Source organism: Lepisosteus platostomus, chromosome 4, assembly GCF_059453375.1.
Source record: "Lepisosteus platostomus isolate fLepPlt1 chromosome 4, fLepPlt1.hap1, whole genome shotgun sequence".
NCBI lineage: Eukaryota > Metazoa > Chordata > Actinopteri > Semionotiformes > Lepisosteidae > Lepisosteus > Lepisosteus platostomus.
Genome location: NC_142614.1, coordinates 20,576,183 through 20,595,667, shown reverse-complemented (window position 1 = coordinate 20,595,667; position 19,485 = coordinate 20,576,183). Strand labels below are relative to the sequence as shown.

At 38.0% G+C, this 19,485-nt stretch overlaps 1 protein-coding gene across 14 annotated transcripts in view; it reads left to right on the top strand.

Moving 5' to 3' along the window:
* The window catches only part of nedd4l (NEDD4 like E3 ubiquitin protein ligase), a 109,606-nt gene that overhangs the window by 63,425 nt on the left and 26,696 nt on the right, over window positions 1–19,485 (top strand). For 5 of the 14 annotated variants that reach the window (XM_088628945.1, XM_088628941.1, XM_088628942.1 and 2 more), the window contains 9 exons: window positions 2,311–2,361; window positions 2,705–2,755; window positions 3,895–3,956; window positions 4,561–4,663; window positions 6,367–6,524; window positions 9,221–9,356; window positions 11,421–11,600; window positions 12,043–12,120; window positions 18,350–18,406. In XM_088628945.1, the coding sequence (XP_088485071.1) occupies window positions 2,311–2,361; window positions 2,705–2,755; window positions 3,895–3,956; window positions 4,561–4,663; window positions 6,367–6,524; window positions 9,221–9,356; window positions 11,421–11,600; window positions 12,043–12,120; window positions 18,350–18,406 (876 nt within the window). The remainder of the gene's footprint in view (window positions 1–2,310; window positions 2,362–2,704; window positions 2,756–3,894; window positions 3,957–4,560; window positions 4,664–6,366; window positions 6,525–9,220; window positions 9,357–11,420; window positions 11,601–12,042; window positions 12,121–18,349; window positions 18,407–19,485) is intronic. The other 9 variants (XM_088628943.1, XM_088628944.1, XM_088628934.1 and 6 more) reach the window with 4 other exon arrangements.

Sequence of the window (19,485 nt, the reverse complement as noted above, 5' to 3'; positions counted from 1 at the left end):
TGTTCTCATACATGTAGGTAACACAGAACAAAAAATATGGATTCTCATTAAGCATTGTAAGCATCATTTTCCAAGCATCTCTTTGATTTTTATCAAATACAAGTATGACATGCTTCTCTATTATGTAATGGACCTGGAATTCACTATCAAGAGGAGGGTGGGTGTTTTTCCTATCTGCAAGATGTAAGGATACAATTCACAGTAAGGCAGCCCCCAGCAATGGTGTTACTTTTAATTTTTGACAAGAGCAAGCATGAATATTATCTTACTTGTAGGATAAGTATGATAAGGCCACTAAGAAAATAAATCTATCAACATTTAGCATGTTGTAGTATTTTTTGTACATTATAAGATAAAATGCTTTTGTAAATTACTATGACTGTTACGAGAAACTAGTAGCAATATATTCCTTAATCCCAGGGGGTTGTATAATATTGGATTGTCTAATTCATACACTGTAAGTCGAAACGCAACAATGAAATCTCACAATTTATCATAAAAATGTTTTATAAATGTTATTTATAAAATGTATATGTTTTATATACTGTTTCTAAGACAGACATGGCCATCAAACAGGTTAGGGTGTCTGGTGTTGCATTTTGTACAGAAAGCATATTTATAATATAGCACAATTATAATTGAAAGGAAAAATAAAATACTGTAATATTTCACTGTTTTCTGTCACAATGCTTAAGGACAGATACAGGGCATGTATTGCATCATCATAAACATCATAAACCACACCATATGTTTTAAACGTCCAACATAATCTGAAAAATATATAGTGCAATAAATAAATTCTTCCATTTACAACACAAAACATTTAAGTAGCTGGTGTTCAGGAAGGGTCAATTACTCTTTTGTATCTTTTTTTCAAGTTCAAGCCATTTTCTGTGTTGTATACAGAGGTTTTCATGCTTTTTCTTCTCAAAATTTGCAATTAAATCCTTTTTCTTAAGACTCGCAGTGCAGCACAGTTTAACTTTTTTCCCCATAAATCTTAAATTCCTCGGAATGCAGTTAGGCATCCCTATATTAGATGTAATAATTCCTTACACTTATATAGCACTTTTCTGGACACTCCACTCAAAGTGCTCCCCTCCACCACCACCAATGTGCAGCATCCATCTGGATGATGCGACCATGGTCATAGTGCACCAGTACTCTCACCACACATCAGCTACCAATGGGGAGGAGAGCAGAGTGAAACACCCTGGGTTTTTTTAAATGACCACAGAGAGTCAGGACCTTGGTTTTATGTGTCATCCAAAGGATGGCACCATTTTACAGTGTAATGTCACTATACTGGGGTATTAAGACCTACACAGACCGCAGGGTGAGTGCCCCCTATTGGTCCCACTAACAATTCTTCTAGCAGCAACCTTAGCTTTCCCAGGAGGTCTCCCATCCAGGTACTGACCAGGCTCACACCTGCTAACCTTCAGTGGTTTGCCAGTTGTGAGTTGCAGGGTGATATGGTTGCTGACATTTGTACAATAATCCTGAACCTACTTGACAGTGACACAGAGATTCTTATTTTGTGTCACAACATGAAATTGTGCGACATACTGTACATGTTCATTGAGTCATTCTGCACTGCTTTTCCAAAGTTTCAGAGGATTACGGATTCCTCATCAGTAACTATAGCAGGTAGACTTCACTGAAACTAAAAACACACTTAAACATTTTCTACCATGTTAAATCTGCAGCAAAGTTTTAGGTAAAAGGCATAATAATTCATTTTTTTTAATAATTTATAATTAAATTGTAATCTCTATAGGCTCTTTTAAAATTTTATTCCGTATGATTTGTATGGCATATAGAGTACAACTTTGCTTTTTGTGAACAATACAGGTGTACTGTATACTTATGAATCACATTTTAAATGAGATTTATATTCTCTTGTATTTGTAAAAAGCAATGAAGTAATTAAAATCTTCACAGTAAAGAAACAGTTGGAAAAAGATAATTTGGGGAATGTTTTATTTTATGTATATAAACGGATATAAACCATATTGGTTACTGCACTGAACATACCATGTCTTCCATCATCCTTTTGCAACTCGGAAACAAATCATTTTCAGTCAGCATATCAATATACAAAGCCTACAAAATTTTGTAACTTTATTATTCCTGTTTAATGCACTACATTTAGCCATATTTTTTAAGGAATTTATGTTTTTCAAATGAAAAAATGGAAAAGTGGAATATTCCAAAAATCTTTCTGTAGGATACCTGCAGCGTGCCTGAGTTATGATAATAGGCCTGTGCTACTGTTCATTTGTTTGCTAAACTAGTTGTATTCCTCAGGTGGATAAAAACACACACGCACACAAGAATGGGCTTTTCCACTTGGGACAGGTAATAGCATAAAAACCTGTGCAATTGCAAAAACAATATAAGAGGTTGCAAAGCAAGATTTCTGTACCTTCCTTCTCGTCTTTGTTTCTGATTATTTTTGTCTTTTGGCAATGGGTTCTTTGCCTGCGCAGAGAAACCTCTAGATTAGCTGCTTCTTTCTTGCTCTTCTGTGTTGTAATACTTAGGCACACTATTTCTGGGGTCACCATAGAGTGTACTTTTCATCATTTGGGTGTTTTTGTGTAAGCCCTGTCAGAATTGAGGAGCTTTTGTTTTCTCAGTAGTGTAGCCAATGTGTGGACATCATCGCCTTCTCATCTGTTCTTTTGTTTTTCTGTTTCAGACGAGAGATGATTTTCTGGGGCAGGTTGATGTACCTCTGAACCATTTACCAGTAAGTATGCATCACTGAATTTTTTATTGTAAATCATTTTGAGGATGTTTTGAAGATGCATTATGAAAGTTTGTTGCAGCTGATAACAGTATAAACTGAATAAGAATGCAAGCAGTTTGCCTGTTGGTAGGTTTTTCAGCAAAGTAAAAGGACACCAGATGCTTGTGGTTTCTGATGTAAATAGCATTCAATGAATTATATGCCAAAAACAATTTAGGAATTGATACTGTAAGTGGATGGCTGAAGTGAACTGCTTTGTTGCAGATAGTTATAACTGAGACATGGGTTTTACAGAAAGAAAACATGCAGCAACAATTTTGCAAGAAATGTAAACTGTGTTTACAATATTTTTTTTCAAGTTTAACCATGAAGACCCAGAGGAGAAACTTTTTTGTGACAAAACCAGAGTTATTGAGCACTTGAAAAAACAAAATTGAATGCAGTTATGACTCTGAAATGTGCAAGTTTTAATGCAAGATCTCTAGAGGTTATTGTACATGTGCTACTGATTTATGTCATTTTGGAATAGGTTGATCAACAGTGTACTTTTTGATGTGTTGTCATATTAATTTGATAGTGGTCATTAAAGTCATAAATCACCCTTCTCGTTGTCAGACATGGCTATCTAAAGTTACAGTACATAAGTTGTGCAACAGGTCCCAAGTATTTCTGAGCTGGGTTAATAATTACTGTATAAAGACTCTGCTAAAAATTAATTAAATAAGACTAACCAGGCATTTGAAAATGACAGATTCATAATCATACTGTACATATTTGGGACTCATAATACTATTTATCTTTTGATATTTTGCTCTCTGGATTTGTTGTTTTTCCTGTTCCCTTCTCAGGCGTTAGCCAGGATTCATTCAGCGGCAACCTTTTCATATTCTGCCATTTTCATTGGTTATAGAAAGACCAGGGTTCCTTCAGGGAGAGCTGTGTGCATGAAGATGGCATAATATTCTATTATTTTCACAAGCATATTAAAATATCCCTTTTCATACTACAGTATAAAAGGTCTTTATTCTTACAGAACATTTTGCCTATCTATTTTCACCTTCCTAGGTTGACAGAGTACGTGATCTTTACTGCAGCTGAAGGGTTTTATTCTTTTTTTAATTTTTTTTCTTTCTTTATAGACAGAGGACCCAGCGATGGAGCGGCCATACACCTTTAAAGATTTTTTGCTCCGTCCTCGAAGGTTAGTAGCATTGGTTTCTCTGATCACCTGGTTTTGTAGGAGAACCTCAACACATTCATATTATGTATTGGGCCCTATAGTGTAGAGACTTCTTGTTCAAATTTGGTCTTTCTTTGGCCAGTAATTTCCCTATTGGGTGTCACAGCCGGTGATTGCTGGGGATTTTCAAGGCAAATGAAAGCTTGGAGTGCTGTCATTTCAGAACTGCCTCTTACCTCCTTAATAGTGTCTTACCATTCCCATTGGCACTGTGAGTTTACATTGTGAAAAGTGCAATGTAAAAGTGCATTTTTTGTATGATTGGGCTCATAGCACTCCAAGCATTCTTTGTGCTTTTGCATTATGTTCCTACACAAACAGCAAGGAATTTGTACTTTTTTTCAAACTGTGACTGGAACTCTCAAGTCAAGAGGTGTTGAAGCTGTTGTATGCTTTTGTAAGACAGTGTACTATATGTGCCAGTGTAAATGTGTGAAGGCTGAATTTGATCTGTATCACCTACTCAATCACTTAATGAGTAGTCCATAAACCTGTTTGAAAGGTGAGCTTTGGATAAGGCCATCAGCTAAATAAATAATGAGACAGTATTTTTTTTCTTTTACAGTCACAAATCCCGGGTGAAGGGTTACCTTCGCCTGAAAATGGCATACTTGCCCAAAAACGGAGGGCAGGAAGAGGAGAACAGCGAAACAAGGGAGGAGGCTGAGGTAAATATCTTTTCTGCAGCTGCTTTTATAAACGTGGTTTTAGTTTTCATGGAAGCATAAGTGTGGTTTTGTTACACTCAGGTGCTGAAAGTTGCTTATTGTATCTGCCATTCAGCTACAGTTGTTAAAATGGAAGCTAGACAGATGACGACCTTTAGATAACCTTGTCTGAAATGGTAGAGACAAGGTGACAGCTATATAAAGTGGTGCTTTTCTTCCCATCTCCCCCTGCCTCTGTGCCTTTTTTCCTTCCACAATAACAAGGATGTAGTCATATTGTGGGGATGTCTAGATGATGTACCTGAATCTACTAAAGCCAGGGAAAAGAGTTGCTATTGAGCCAAAAGTGGGGTATGGGCCCTGACAAAGACAGTTGGTAAGGTTTAGGCTGTAATGTATTATAAAGAGTAGGTGAGAGGTCAAAAACGGGGACTAGATTATTCCATGTTGCTGATTGAATAACATTTGATACTTAGGTTAACACATTTGTGGAAATTAGTTCTAATTTCCTGAATGGTTTTATCATCCTCCTGTAGTGGAAATGAAGGAAGCCACATCACAAGGTACAACAATAAAAAAATGATATAAGATATTATAATTATCATTGTAAATAACAGGGCAGCACAGTAGTGTGTCAAGTACGTACTGCTGCTTTCAGACTTCCAGACTGTGGAAGGGTGCCTCCAAAACATTTGAATACTAGGTTTTAATGGCTATTCTAAATTGTCTGTTTCCTTATGGCCCTGCATGGCCCTAAATTCAAGAGTAGTCTTGTGATGTCAGCCCCACCTAGTGCCTTGTACTTCCAGGATAGACTTTGAGTTAAAACAGCCATCACCAGGATAAGTGACTTTCTTATATTGGGCAGGTGAAATGTTCACAGTAACTTAACTAAAGAAAAATGGTGAATTCAACAGAAAAGTGTACCTACAGGAAATATAGCTTTTTACTTGAAGTTTCATTTTGTAAAGAGGCTAAATAAGATTAGTCTCAGCAGAAGCAAAGTGAAAGTAACAGATCCATAACACAAGCTGTGAGATCCTGTGAAAAAAGGAAAGAGTATGCATTATTTAACAACTGGTAAAATGCAATTTCAAAGAGTAATTTTTCAATTTAGATTTAAAATTACAAAGCAGTGAAATCGGTGTCAAACACCTTCAAAGTATGAGAAACTATTTTAAATATGTTTATGCATTTTGCTTTTGCATATTTTTAAAATGTACTGTAAAAGAAATTTTGGTTGTACATTACATTGTATTCAACAGAAAACATAATTGATCTATGAAATAAATTTCATCATGATTTTTTACCTACATTTCCAACTCACTTTGCTTTTATCTCCATGGTATTTCCCTTAAGGCATATTTTTTGCTTATTAAATATCCAAAAGAAAGAGGAAACCACAGAAGTTTAAGCTTTCTAGACCACATCCTATGACTGCTGTTCAGTTGTTCATTCCTATTATTTTGAACTTGTCTAAACGAAGACAATAGTGGTTGAAGAAGCAAAAGGAGGTTTTCGCTGTGGTATAAATGCCATCACCACAAATATGTGATTTATTTTCAGGTGTTATTTTATCTGTGAATCTTGAAGTGAATTCGCAAACTCTGTTCATGGGTACAAAGGTTGTTTGACTCTAGATGCTGTGCTGCAGAATTTGGCATTTTACCAATATTCATTTTATGCTTTTTTTTTTTTTGCAGGGTTGGGAAGTGGCAGATTCTCCTGACTCTGGGTCACAGCGTCAGCAACAGCTGCCACCCCTGCCCCCTGGGTGGGAAGAGAAGATTGATAATTTGGGTCGCACCTATTATGTCAACCACAATAACAGGACAACGCAGTGGAAAAGGCCCAGCACAGTGTAAGTGTTCAAAGAGATTGTGCATGATGATGCGAGTTGCTTTATAAGTAGGATATTTAATCTTGAGCTAGGAGGAGTTGCAATTGAAATTGCATGCACATAAACAGTTACTTATTTTACTTCTCCTGCAGTAGTCATTGCTCTTGGTGCATTCTTATAATTAAAATATTAATAAATAGAAAGCTCACCCTAAATCGAGTTGAGGTGCTCGCCAATGGAATTCCATGAAGAGCAGTTGGAAATCTGGCAATGTTGCATACTCTTTGCTCTTTATTTTATTTTGAATCTAATTATACAATCCAGAATTGGGTACTCAAGTTTTAGGCAGTATAGTATCCCTGATTGCAGATTTTTTCTTTGCTGTATACTTTTTTATCCTAATATATAAACTCTCAATTTGGTAGCCTCTTTTCATGTCATTTTGCATTAAGCATTTCATACGCAGTAAATAGCAATGACAGCTTACGTTACAGTTTTATAAACTTGTACAATCTGGAAAAATGAAGAATATTATTGTGAAATTGGAGCTTCCAGATAAAACTTTCGGCAACATGGGAAGGCCATGCAAACTCCACACATAAGGTACTCCTGGAATCAAACGCAGCACACGAGAGCTATGAGGCAGAACCTTTCCAGCTCGAAATTCTATTTGAGTAACCTTGACTGCCGCAGCCTTGGCAAAAAACCACGAAGTTGTCTCCTTCTGCAGAAGAAGAGAGCATATTCTCGTGCAGAATGGTGACAACCTCTTGTTGCCAATCCCTTACAGCAACTGGAAAAGCCTAATAAATCAAGATTTAATAAATAATCAGGTTTCTGTGATACCTCCACCAGCTGAATTTTATGCTATGGTCAAATTAATATTATGTTATTAATTTTGTCTTAAATGTATAATCATGCATGCAGTAGCATTCCGTTTTGTAACAGGAATTGTAAAATGTTTCAATAAGGATTGCTTGTTTAGAAATGTAAGCCTAACAAATTCTTCCTGCATCAGTGGATAGTCAGGAGTACCAGTCCTGGGCACAGTATTTTCCTGTGCACATTACAGTATGTGTCCTGTTCTGCTTACAGTAATATATTTATCCAGAAGATAAATAAACAGGTACTATAGGTTTTAGAACTCCAATATATCTTTAACACACAAGAGCTGAAGTATGTTGTTTGATGTAAACATACATATTGCACAAAACAAAATGTGCATGTTTCTTCTGTATACATGTACTGTACAGTATATACTGTATATGCAATTTCAACTGCTATGGGTGTTGGTTGTTTCTTGGCCTGAGGTTTGGTTTTGACTAATTTTTCAGGGGCATTTGCTTAAGACAAACACCACATTAGAGATCAAGGATGCAATTTCTAATATAATGTGTATAGTATGCAATATGTTATAGTTTCTTGAAAGTCAATTAATTCATAAATGTATTGGCTCAGAGGCCAATTTTTTAATATACTCTCTGGTTTCCCAATTAAGATATAGAATCATTAGTCTGCTGGTGATTCTAGAAAATAACCAAAAATCCACAAATTTACTTGCATGTAGTAGCTCTTAGTTAGTTACTGATCTAAATTTCTGTACAAGATCTTGTGCAGTAGTTGTTATCAATGGTTTTACAGTCTCAAACATCTTCACACAGTTATCTTGTCATAATAGTAATAAGAATTGTATGAATTTAGCAAATTTGCTATTATCAATAACGATAAAGAACAACCAACTTATGGGTATTACAGAAAGATTTTAGAATTAGTTTCTTACGATTTGTCTTTTTCATTACTGTTTCTTCTTCTTTTCTGCTTTACATAAAAAGAAGACATTTCCCTCTCCAGTTAAAATTATGTATCCAAGGCTCATTGTTTGTAGGTGTGCTGTTTTTCAGGCTGTTTACCTCTAGAAACAGAACACTAACAGTTATGGTTATGTCCGTACCCTGAATTTCATGAATTATACAAGATTCACAGGAAAGGTTGTCCGCTCCGCACTGTATTTTAAGATAATATGAAAACTGTGAGAGAGTGTATTTTAATTTTTCTTTTTAATAGTACAGTATATACTGTATGGGATATAGTGGTGATTTTCAGAAGTTATCCAGAACATTTACAGGTAAAATAAAGGTAAATTTACAGCTTTTAACTGTTGTTGTTAATAAGTCAGCACCATATCCCACTTCCATCAACCTTCACCATATTTGTAAAAACAAATGTACATTGAAGGGCATCTTTGGTTTAAAAGGAAGAGAAATTAATATTTAGTCAGATAACTTAATATTTAATATTAATATTTATATTTAATGCATATTAAATTTATATTAAATGCATATATTTAATATTTAATATTTAATAATATTTAATCAGATAACTGATTAATACTGTATATACTGAAAATGTTACTTAAATTTGCAAGAAAACCTCAAATATTTTCAGACTATGTATGTTCTTGTTTTTGTATCGACTACACAACGGCAATAAAATATTATTAATAAAAGTATGGAAAGATTTGTTAAATTCACATCCCTTAACAGTCTCATCCATTAATTAGATTATACATACACATCTTAGAATTTGTCATTATTTTGGTGGTGTTTTAAAATCTTTTTTATGTATAAACATTAATTTAAGAAATCTTAGTCAGGCTGAACTGCTGTTGGATTGTTAACGTAACATTAGGTATAATTCTTGTGTTGCTTTTGTTGTAGGGATGTTGTTTCGGAAACCGAGAATGACAACCACATTAGGCAGATCAACCAGGAGGCTCACCGCGTGTTTCGATCCAGGAGGCACATCAGTGAAGACCTGGAGCATGAGCAGATTGAACCCAGAGATAATGATGATGTGAGTTTGCATTCAGACATGGCTTTCCTCAAAACAGGGCCCTAAAAGCCAGTAGTTTCACAGGTTTCTGTAAGGATTTCCTGTGGTCTCCCGATCCTAAACACACATTTCATTGTTATGTCAACAGGGCATTTTTATAGCCATCTATTTCACGTCTGTTTAGACTATTGATTCTTAGCCTGGGGTTCACCCACGCCCTGGGATTACGAGATACCCTTTCTGGGGGTGTGAAACATGCCAGATTATTTTAGAAACTAAATCATTGAAGAGAAATGCTCGGACATATAAGTACAACTACAGTATATGGTTTCATGAAACCGAAGTATTTGAAGGCAAACTTAAAAACTGTCTTTTTTATGTCGTTTTAATTTTACTGTGAATTTAAAACAGTATGCAGTTGTATCTCTCATTCTATAGGTTTTTTAGAACTGACTTTTGATAAGGGCTGTAAGAACATATTTTGAGAACCAAAGGGGTGCAGGCTGCAGTAAAGGTTAAGAACCCCCGATTTAGATAATTGTTTAAAATTAAAATTGAGTGTACGTCATGTAATTGTGTGTACAAATGTGTAAATACTTGTGGAGTTGCAGACTTACTGCTTTTTCACAGGAAATAAGTGTCCAATATATTGAACTGATCAGTTTAAATATAGTTCTTCCCTATGTGTGAGTAGGTCCTGCTTCTGCTTGCAGGCTTTAAGATTTAGTTTTTGTAGTTTTATTAAATTTATGAGTACTGTATTTTGAATGAAATAAGTAATCAGCATTCAAAAGAAAAGTGCCAATAATTTTGTCTACATCTGTATGTATAATGCATTTGTAAGTGCCTGTGTGAAAGCTACAAGTGTTTTTTAATAGAGCGTTATGAATAGAATTGTCAACAAAAAATCTCAGTTTTTCTTTGGCAATGAAATTGCTGCCTTTTATTTACTATTACATTTCCTTTGTTGTGCCAGATCGGGAAAAAAATCTGTTTTTGGTGTAAACCAATATTTCAGACCAGAGTAGAAATTCTGTAAATGATCAATGAATATGTATTTAGAATTACTAACAGTTTTGTTGGAGCTGTTTTGCAACAGCTGTGCAGACGGAGATAAAAACACAAGCAGCTTACTACTGTATATATGTTTTAAGGATTTGTTTACCATATTTTACCCCAAAGGATCTGTACTGTAAAACAATGGGCTACTGAACAACAATCCCTTAATCAAGGAAGCTTTCAAATTCGATTTAATCATAACTTGTGATTTCAGTTGTCACAGGTGTGTAATAGGTGTAATTTGAACTATTTAAGTGGTTGAATTTCTGAACATGTTGGAGGTTGCCTTTTTTTATCGCATTTCATTAGTAATTTAGAATGTCGAAACTTTGAGTAGAAAAAAATGCAAAGGTTTCAACTAAGAAACTTCTAGGTTAAATTAGGGATTCATTTAAATAAAGAGCTTAGCCACAATAAAAACCAGCAAATGTTTGGTTCACCAAGATCAGGATTGATAACCCCTGCAACAGAGGACCAGAAAAAAATATAATGAAGGATGAATGCTTTCTTTCTAATGTACATTCTTTGAATGAAGGGACATGTTGTAGACGATCCCAGTTACTGGTAGCATGGCTCAGAGGACCTTCACACATTATTTTGAATCCTAGGAGGCTTCCTGGCCTTTATTTAAAAAAAAAATCTTAACCTCACAAAACACATTTAAGAAGAGCAAGGGTCTTCTTTAAAATAATAACCATAACTGGCTTCCATCCCTCGTCTGCTACAAAACATTTTTATCTGCTAAAAACTAAATACCTCAGGCTTTCATACTTCTTCCCTGAAGACCTACAACAAACCCACTTATTTAACCCATGTGAGAAAACGCACAGGATAATTATTCAGTAATACAAACAGAAAGCACCCAAGTGAACTAATTACGTCTTTGAGGCACTATTAGGTGGCCTCTAGTGGCAGCCCATGGAAATGACAGTCATGGTACAACCTGCCAGAGAATCTAGAGAATTGGTATCGTTTGCTTTGCAAGTTAAAATGCAGCATAAGTCTTTCTTGCATTTCATCTTCCAGCACTGGGAAGCCATCTCTGAAGAGTCCAGTTTTTCTGGTGAAACCATGAATCGGTCACTGCCGCCCCCCATCTCCCCCAGTTCCATTTCCCAGAGCAGCCACCAGGAGTTCTCGGAGGAGATCAGCCGTCGGCTTCAGTTGGCCCCTGACACAGATGGAGAGGCCTCCAGCGCTTCTGTGGTATGGATGGTGCAGTAAACATTAAACTGCTCTGATGTTATGCCATAGTTAGTTTTCCTTTTTTTTTTAATTGTGAAAAAATTAGGCTACAATTGGCATTTTAATTGTAGTTCCTTTAACACATGCATTTATATTTTGTGGGTCTTAAAGTACTATATGTCTTTATAAACAGAAATTGTATACTGTATAGCACAGAGTAAATGCAGTTATTGTAAGTGAGAACTCCAGCACCACTGAAATAATGATAAAAGTGCAAAGCCATTTATGTTGGCATGTTGTTTGAAAACTGAAGAGAATGGAGTCCCCCAGGTGGAAATTTTAAAGGTGGCGAGAAAGGATGAACTTAAACTTTTCAATATAGCCTGATTTAAAGTTACAAAAACAGTTGGCTCTTGATCTATTTGAATATGGGTCCTCATGAGCCTTTTTTCTACTCCTACAGCAGAGCCTGCCATCATCCAGACTACGATCATCCAGCATGACAGATGGAGTCAGTGACCAGGCACAGCCCCCCCTAGAGGTAAAGAAATGCCTTGCCCCCACGAGATTTCTCAGTGCATTGTTTTGCCTGTCAATCAGCCTGCTTCCATCCTCACACATTCTAACATCTTCACACTATTTTGCACGTCGTGATTAATTCCTGTTCGACGTTTTCGTGGCACAGTTGTCATGTTGATGCTGGTGTCTCTTTACTTTCCGAATCAATGCAGTGGATAGAGCTGGTGAGAGCTGGCAGGAGTCTGGAGGATAGAACTAAGTCATGTATGTGAAGGAATGGTGTTGCTGTACTGTAGGTGTTTATGACCTGCTGGATGATGTCTACAGGCAGCGTTTTAACTCTGAGTGACAGATTGCTGGCTGGAAAGAGACGAATACAGGAATGGTTCAGGATTGCTGCCTGTATCTTGTGTTGAAGAAAATGCAGACTTCTCTAATTTAAGTAATACAGTTTATATAACCTGTAAAGGTCCGTTATTCCTGGCAATTATTACAAAAACGATCTTTACATGTATGCCATAATATCCATGTTTTTCAGAATGGAAAAACTCTGATTATACTGTATATGTGTAGCAGGCTTCTACAAACTTTCTTTTGTTTATCTGTTAGTGGAGTGCTTTTCAGAAAACGCGCAGTCACTAATATGCTTCTACAAACTTGAGACACTGAGACACTATTATAATTCTGAATATCCAATATAAACAGATGCTAAAGATTGATACTGTGATCAAGATAAAAGTAACATTTGCCTTTAAATTGTTGAAAGGCTTTGTTTTTTTTTCTTCAAGGCAATTTGAGCCTGTCTTTTTGATTGAGACCAAATCAGTGAGATTGACAGAACCCCTATTGAGACCATTTGAAGTGACTATTATGTAACAAGTGCCCTAGAGCAAGAATCAGAAAGCTCTGTTAGAGAGCAATTTATTTGGTTATTTACATTCTTGTCTATTGAATCGTAACATGCTTTATAGTGATTTTTACATATTACTTGATTATAATTGCATGTGCAGTTAATTTGAAATACAGTGGATACTAAAAATACAAATTATCTACAGTATTTCAGGTGGGTAGCTGCGTCAGCATGCGTAGGCTGCAAAGGAACAAGTAATAGGTTTATTCCATGCTGAAAAAAAGAAGAAAGAGAACACAACGTTTCGGCCGTGGAGCCTTCTTCAGGTGTGAGAGAGACAGGGCAGTAGGCAAAGGTAAAGTAGCGGGAGAACAAAGGTTGAGAGGGAGGAGGAGTGAGAGGCGGGAGCAGGGGACAGAGAGAGAGGCCAATCAAGAGGTGTGAAGTCAGAATGGGTGCAGAGAGGTGTGAAATGAAACTTCCAATGAATGGAGAAAATTTAAAAGAACAGTAATCTGTCGTTAAGGGAAGGGAGAATGTGTGATCCTAGCTGCAGAATAATTTTAGCTTCGGTGGTCTTTCTGATGTATGAGTTCGGAACACCGTCTTTGAGAACACAGACGGAGAGATTAGAGTGGTCGTGGCCGTCAGAGGTGAAATGAGAAACAATGGGCTTGGAGAGATCTTTAATCTTCACAGCCCTGACGTGTTCTCTGAAGCGGTCTCCGAGTCTCCTTCCCGTTTCCCCAATGTAGATGGCTGGGCATTTACTGCAAGAGATACAGTAAATAAGGTTGCTGGAGGTACAAGATGCTGTCTGGGTGATCCGGAATTGTCCTGAGGGGCCTTGAATGAGTGTGGTGGTGGCTGTGTACTTGCAGGTGATACAGCGAGCTCTTTTGCAAGGGAAAGTGCCTGGTGTCGATGGTTGCTGAGGGCGGTCAAGGGAGCTGTGGACAAGGAGGTTACGCAGATTAGGTGGTCGGCGATATGAGATGATAGGGCGATCAGAAAAGAGGGCCCCAATGGAGGGATCATCCTGTAGGATGGAAAAGTTCTGGTTAATGGTCCTGGGGATAGGAAGTGTGTTAGGGTGGTAAGGAAGCACCAAAGGAATGCGGTTGTTACGGCGGGAGTTCCTGATCGGGTTGATGGTCCGGGGGGTGTTTTTGGCTCGGGCAAGGGCCCTGTCAATCACACTGCTGGGGTATCCTCTGTTGATAAAAAATGAGTACATTTCGAGGGCTTGGTTTTCGAAGTCGATGTCGTCGCTGCATAATTGTCGTAACCTAAGGAACTGTGAAAAAGGAAGAGAGTTTTTAGTGTGGTTGGGGTGAAATGAGCTGTACAGGAGGTAGCTGTGTGAATCCGTGGGTTTGTAATAAACTGAAGTGGACAGTCGGGGGTAGTTGATAGACAAGTGGATGTCTAGAAACGGAAGAGTGGTGGAAGAAATGTTAACCGTATATTTGAGGGACGGGTGGAAGTTGGTGAAATGGTGCAGGAAGAATTCAAGCTGATCGTTGGAGCATGTGGCGGCACCGACGCAGTCATCAATATATCGTTTGTAGAGGTCAGGGACATAGCCAGTGTAGGAAGCGAAGAAGCGTTCTTCTACCCAGCCGACAAAAATGTTGGCATAGCTGGGTCCCATTCTGGTGCCCATGGCAACTCCACTGACCTGTTGGTAAAAAAGATTATTGAAAGAGAATGCGTTCAGTGTGAGGACCAATTCTGCAAGGCGCACCAGGGTGTGGGTGGGTGGATCAAGCACTGTGCGTTTGTCCAGCGTGTGCTTGAGGGCTGTAAGGCCGTCATTATGGGGAATGACGGTGTACAGAGATGTGATGTCCATGGTAAAAATGTGGCATTCGGTACCCTGAAATTGGAAATCATTGAAAAGTTGGAGCGCGTGGTTGGTGTCTTTGATGTATGAGGGAAGATCTTCAACCAGCGGTCTCATGAGGCTGTCGAGAAAGGCTGAGATGTAAGTAGTTGGACAGTTACATGCTGATACGATGGGGCGTCCAGGGGTGTCCGGTTTGTGGATTTTGGGGAGGAGGTAAAATTGAGATACCTGTGGGTGTTCCATGATGAGCCGGTTCGCCTCCTGGGGGAGCTCGTTGCTGCTGATAAGAAGGGAAATGGTGGATACCACTTCCTTTTGGTAGTCAGTGGTAGGGTCCTGTTGGAGAGGGAGGTAGGCAGAAGTGTCAGTTAGTTGTCTAGAGGCTTCAAAGATATATAGATCTTTACGCCACACCACAACAGCACCTCCTTTGTCCGCTGGTTTGATGACGATATCATCCCTGTTGCGGAGAGACTGGAGCGCCTGATTTTCTCCTTGGGTGAGGTTAGACCTATGTTTACTGGGTATAGAGAGTGCCTTGGGAGCTTGATTAGTGCATTGGTTGATGAAATAATCAACTGGTGGAAAACGGCCAGAGGAGGGAGTCCAACAGCTCTGTTTGGGATTAATGTTGTTAATGACATCAATAACCGGGTTGTTATCAGCTGCCTGTGAAGAGGAATTGTCGGCAAAATGTGCTCTGAGACGGATCCTGCGGTAAAAGCGGTTAAGGTCGACATTGGTCTGGGGGATGTCCAGCTTCCTGGGAACTGGTACAAAACTGAGCCCTTTGCTGAGGAGGGATTGCTCATCCTGTGAGAGGGAAAGGTCAGAAGGTATGGTGACAACAAGGTTAGGGTTGGTGAGGGTGTCCGGGGTGTTGATGGTTTTCTTCTGTAGAAGATGACTGAGTTTTTTGTCCTTCTCTGTAGTGAGAAACTGGTAGAGTTTAGAGTTGAGAGATCTAATGAGGTTAGTTATGAAGGGAAGATGGTGTGGAGCTGTCAGCCGTAGAAATTCCTTAGCCTCTTTGATGTTGTTGTCAGAAAGGATAATCTGTTTTTTGAGGGAGAAAATGGTAGAGAGCATTAGTTTCCTAGAAAATTGTTTTAGAAGTCTCTGAGTGTTACTCTGGGTGTTATCAGAGTCAAAAGAAAAGGTATTAAATTTAAGGCGAAATCCTTTAGGGATGATATTATGTCGACGACATCTGTAAAGGAATAGAAGGTGGTTAGAAAGCCTGGTCTTGGAACAGATAGCTGTGAAGAGACGGAATGCTGGTTTAGTGAGAGAAGCGGGCAAGTGGTCCAGGGAGGAGGAGAAGGTATGACGAAGAGATCTAGAAAAAGATTTGGAGGAAGGCATAGTGGGTCGCAGCAGCTGTAGGCGGTAGTAGTTCAGGTGGGTAGCTGCGTCAGCATGCGTAGGCTGCAAAGGAACAAGTAATAGGTTTATTCCATGCTGAAAAAAAGAAGAAAGAGAACACAACGTTTCGGCCGTGGAGCCTTCTTCAGGTGTGAGAGAGACAGGGCAGTAGGCAAAGGTAAAGTAGCGGGAGAACAAAGGTTGAGAGGGAGGAGGAGTGAGAGGCGGGAGCAGGGGACAGAGAGAGAGGCCAATCAAGAGGTGTGAAGTCAGAATGGGTGCAGAGAGGTGTGAAATGAAACTTCCAATGAATGGAGAAAATTTAAAAGAACAGTAATCTGTCGTTAAGGGAAGGGAGAATGTGTGATCCTAGCTGCAGAATAATTTTAGTTTCGGTGGTCTTTCTGATGTATGAGTTCGGAAAACCGTCTTTGAGAACACAGACGGAGAGATTAGAGTGGTCGTGGCCGTCAGAGGTGAAATGAGAAACAATGGGCTTGGAGAGATCTTTAATCTTCACAGCCCTGACGTGTTCTCTGAAGCGGTCTCCGAGTCTCCTTCCCGTTTCCCCAATGTAGATGGCTGGGCATTTACTGCAAGAGATACAGTAAATAAGGTTGCTGGAGGTACAAGATGCTGTCTGGGTGATCCGGAATTGTCCTGAGGGGCCTTGAATGAGTGTGGTGGTGGCTGTGTACTTGCAGGTGATACAGCGAGCTCTTTTGCAAGGGAAAGTGCCTGGTGTGGATGGTTGCTGAGGGCGGTCAAGGGAGCTGTGGACAAGGAGGTTACGCAGATTAGGTGGTCGGCGATATGAGATGATAGGGCGATCAGAAAAGAGGGCCCCAATGGAGGGATCATCCTGTAGGATGGAAAAGTTCTGTAGACATACATTATCTACAGTATGTACAGTAACTCCTCTAGGATACTTTATAAGTCCACGTTATTGTTAAAATCTTAATGTAGACAAAAAAGTATTTAAAGAAATTTGCATGACCACTTATGTTGCATAGTACTTTTGTACTTTGAGTGTTGTTAGTCATTTTGACATTATATTTAATTCATATACGTATATTGCAGTCTCCTGTTAGATGCAATTTAAACACAAGTGTAAGATACCTTGTTATCTGAAGATAATATATTTATAGCAAGTTTACATTGCTAAAAAATACAGTATTGAAAAATAATCATAAAGGAATTATAAGAGCCCTCTTAAAACATATTAACTCCATGCTTAAAAGAGAAGGAAAGAAACACAATGTTTCGGCTGTGGAGCCTTCTTCGGGTGTGGTTGAAAGGCTTTGTTTGTTGCATATACCCAAAGAAGGCTCCTCAGCTGAAATGTTGAGTATCTTCTCTTTTCAACATGAAATGAACCTTTACTTGTTCCTTTGCAGCCTACACATACCACCTACTTGAACTATTTATTAATTCTACTTATGTTATATGTATAAACTTCAAGATAGCACAAGAGAAACAACAGGTCTGAAAGGGTATTTTGATCAGTTTAATGTGCTGGAAATAATGTTTGAAAATAGATGGATAAAATGGATAACTGAAGACATTGATAATGTTCAGCTAGGTGAGGGTCTAATATACATTTGCAGTAGTGTGTAAACTGGTATAGCAAAATCAGTAGAATATTTTATAAAACAATTGAAAGAAGTTACACAACTAATCTTCATGTCATCACTTAGAGCAGTGGTACTGTTCCTAGAGTGCCCATGTATAGTTTTATTCCAACTGGTTCCTTATTCACCAGTGCAAGTTGGTACCTTAGAATCTACAGTACGATGGTACATTTAAGAAATAGCATTTTCTTTTAACTTATTTTTAATTCTTTTGATCACATTAATCATTTGAAAATTTCCATTTATATTGATGTTTGCTGCAGATGTATTTGATTAGTGCGATAATTGATTTCTGCTACTCTCAACATGAAAACTACATACCATGCGCTATGTTCTTTTGCTTAAAAAAAATCGTTGGCTTCGTCAAAAGATCTCTATTTGAGCCTTGCCTGTTTCCTTTTTCCATGTATGTAAAATCATTATGCATTCACTGCTTTTTTTTTAATCATCGCACTCAATTGCGCAATCAAACCCTGCAGTCCTGTCGCTCAGAGTGATTCCTCCAGTAAGCTAATGTTGTGCTTCATTCTAAAGAGCCATTATCATTTACCTGCAGAGCTCCCAGTCCAGGAGAACCCGAGCTCAAACTGTCAGTGGTGTTGAAGAGCCGATGGTAATGTGATTTACACATGGTTACTTACAAAATACTTTTTATTGTCATGAAACATCATTCATTAGGGATTATGTTCATTTGTATTGCCTCAAACATATTTACTGACACCATCTCTCTCCAGCAATATCCTCTAATTGGTTACATTTGTGATTGTTAAAACCACACTTACTTAACAAGCACATCTTATGCGCCTTAAGTACAAACATTTTTAGTTTATTGCAGAAAAGAAAAGATGGTGTGGTGGCTAGCATCGTAGCCTTACACCATCATAGACTTGGGGTTGATTCCAGTCTTTGGTCCTGTTGCATTTGTCTTTGGGGGTTATACATTGGGTGGTCCAGTATCCTACTGCAGGTTAAAACATGCAGGTGATTTTTGATTGGTTACTGTAAAAATCCCCTTGATGTTTGATCCCTTGTCCCCATCAAGAAGACAGTTACACACCCCACCTCATTGCTTGTCCATTTCCTGAGTTGAGGGACTTGAATTTTCAATACGGTTTACACTCTTGCTTATCTTTCATTGAAACAGTTTTCTTTGTGAATTTTCCCATTCAAATAAACAAACTTGGATTGCTGTTTTGTCATTTTCCAGGCAAATACTATTGAAACATACTTCATGAGAAAAAAGGCATTGCTTTGACAACCTGCTGTTTAAATACTGTTCGAATTAACAAAGCTGTATGTTAACACATACTGTATTCTGTAAATTGCGTGGTTAAAAAAATCATAATACTGTTGTCATCTGTATTAGTATTAGTATTTTAGAAAACCAAAATATCTTATTGACAAATTTGAGCAATGTAATATTTAGTCCCATGATCATATAATCTTTGTTGGTTTTATCAGTGGAGTCATAATTTATGACGCATTGCCTTGTGTAATTTAGTTTTTTGTAAAATGGGAGACGTGTTTCTTCTGGCATTTACTGTTTGTACAGTATAAGATGGATTACAATTTTGTGAAGTTTAACACTTTAACTGGTCCCTTCAATAAGCAGTACTGTATCAAGCTCATTAATTACAGAAATTGATCCCACTCTAAGTACCTACTGTAGCTCCAAGCAATGTGATTGGAATA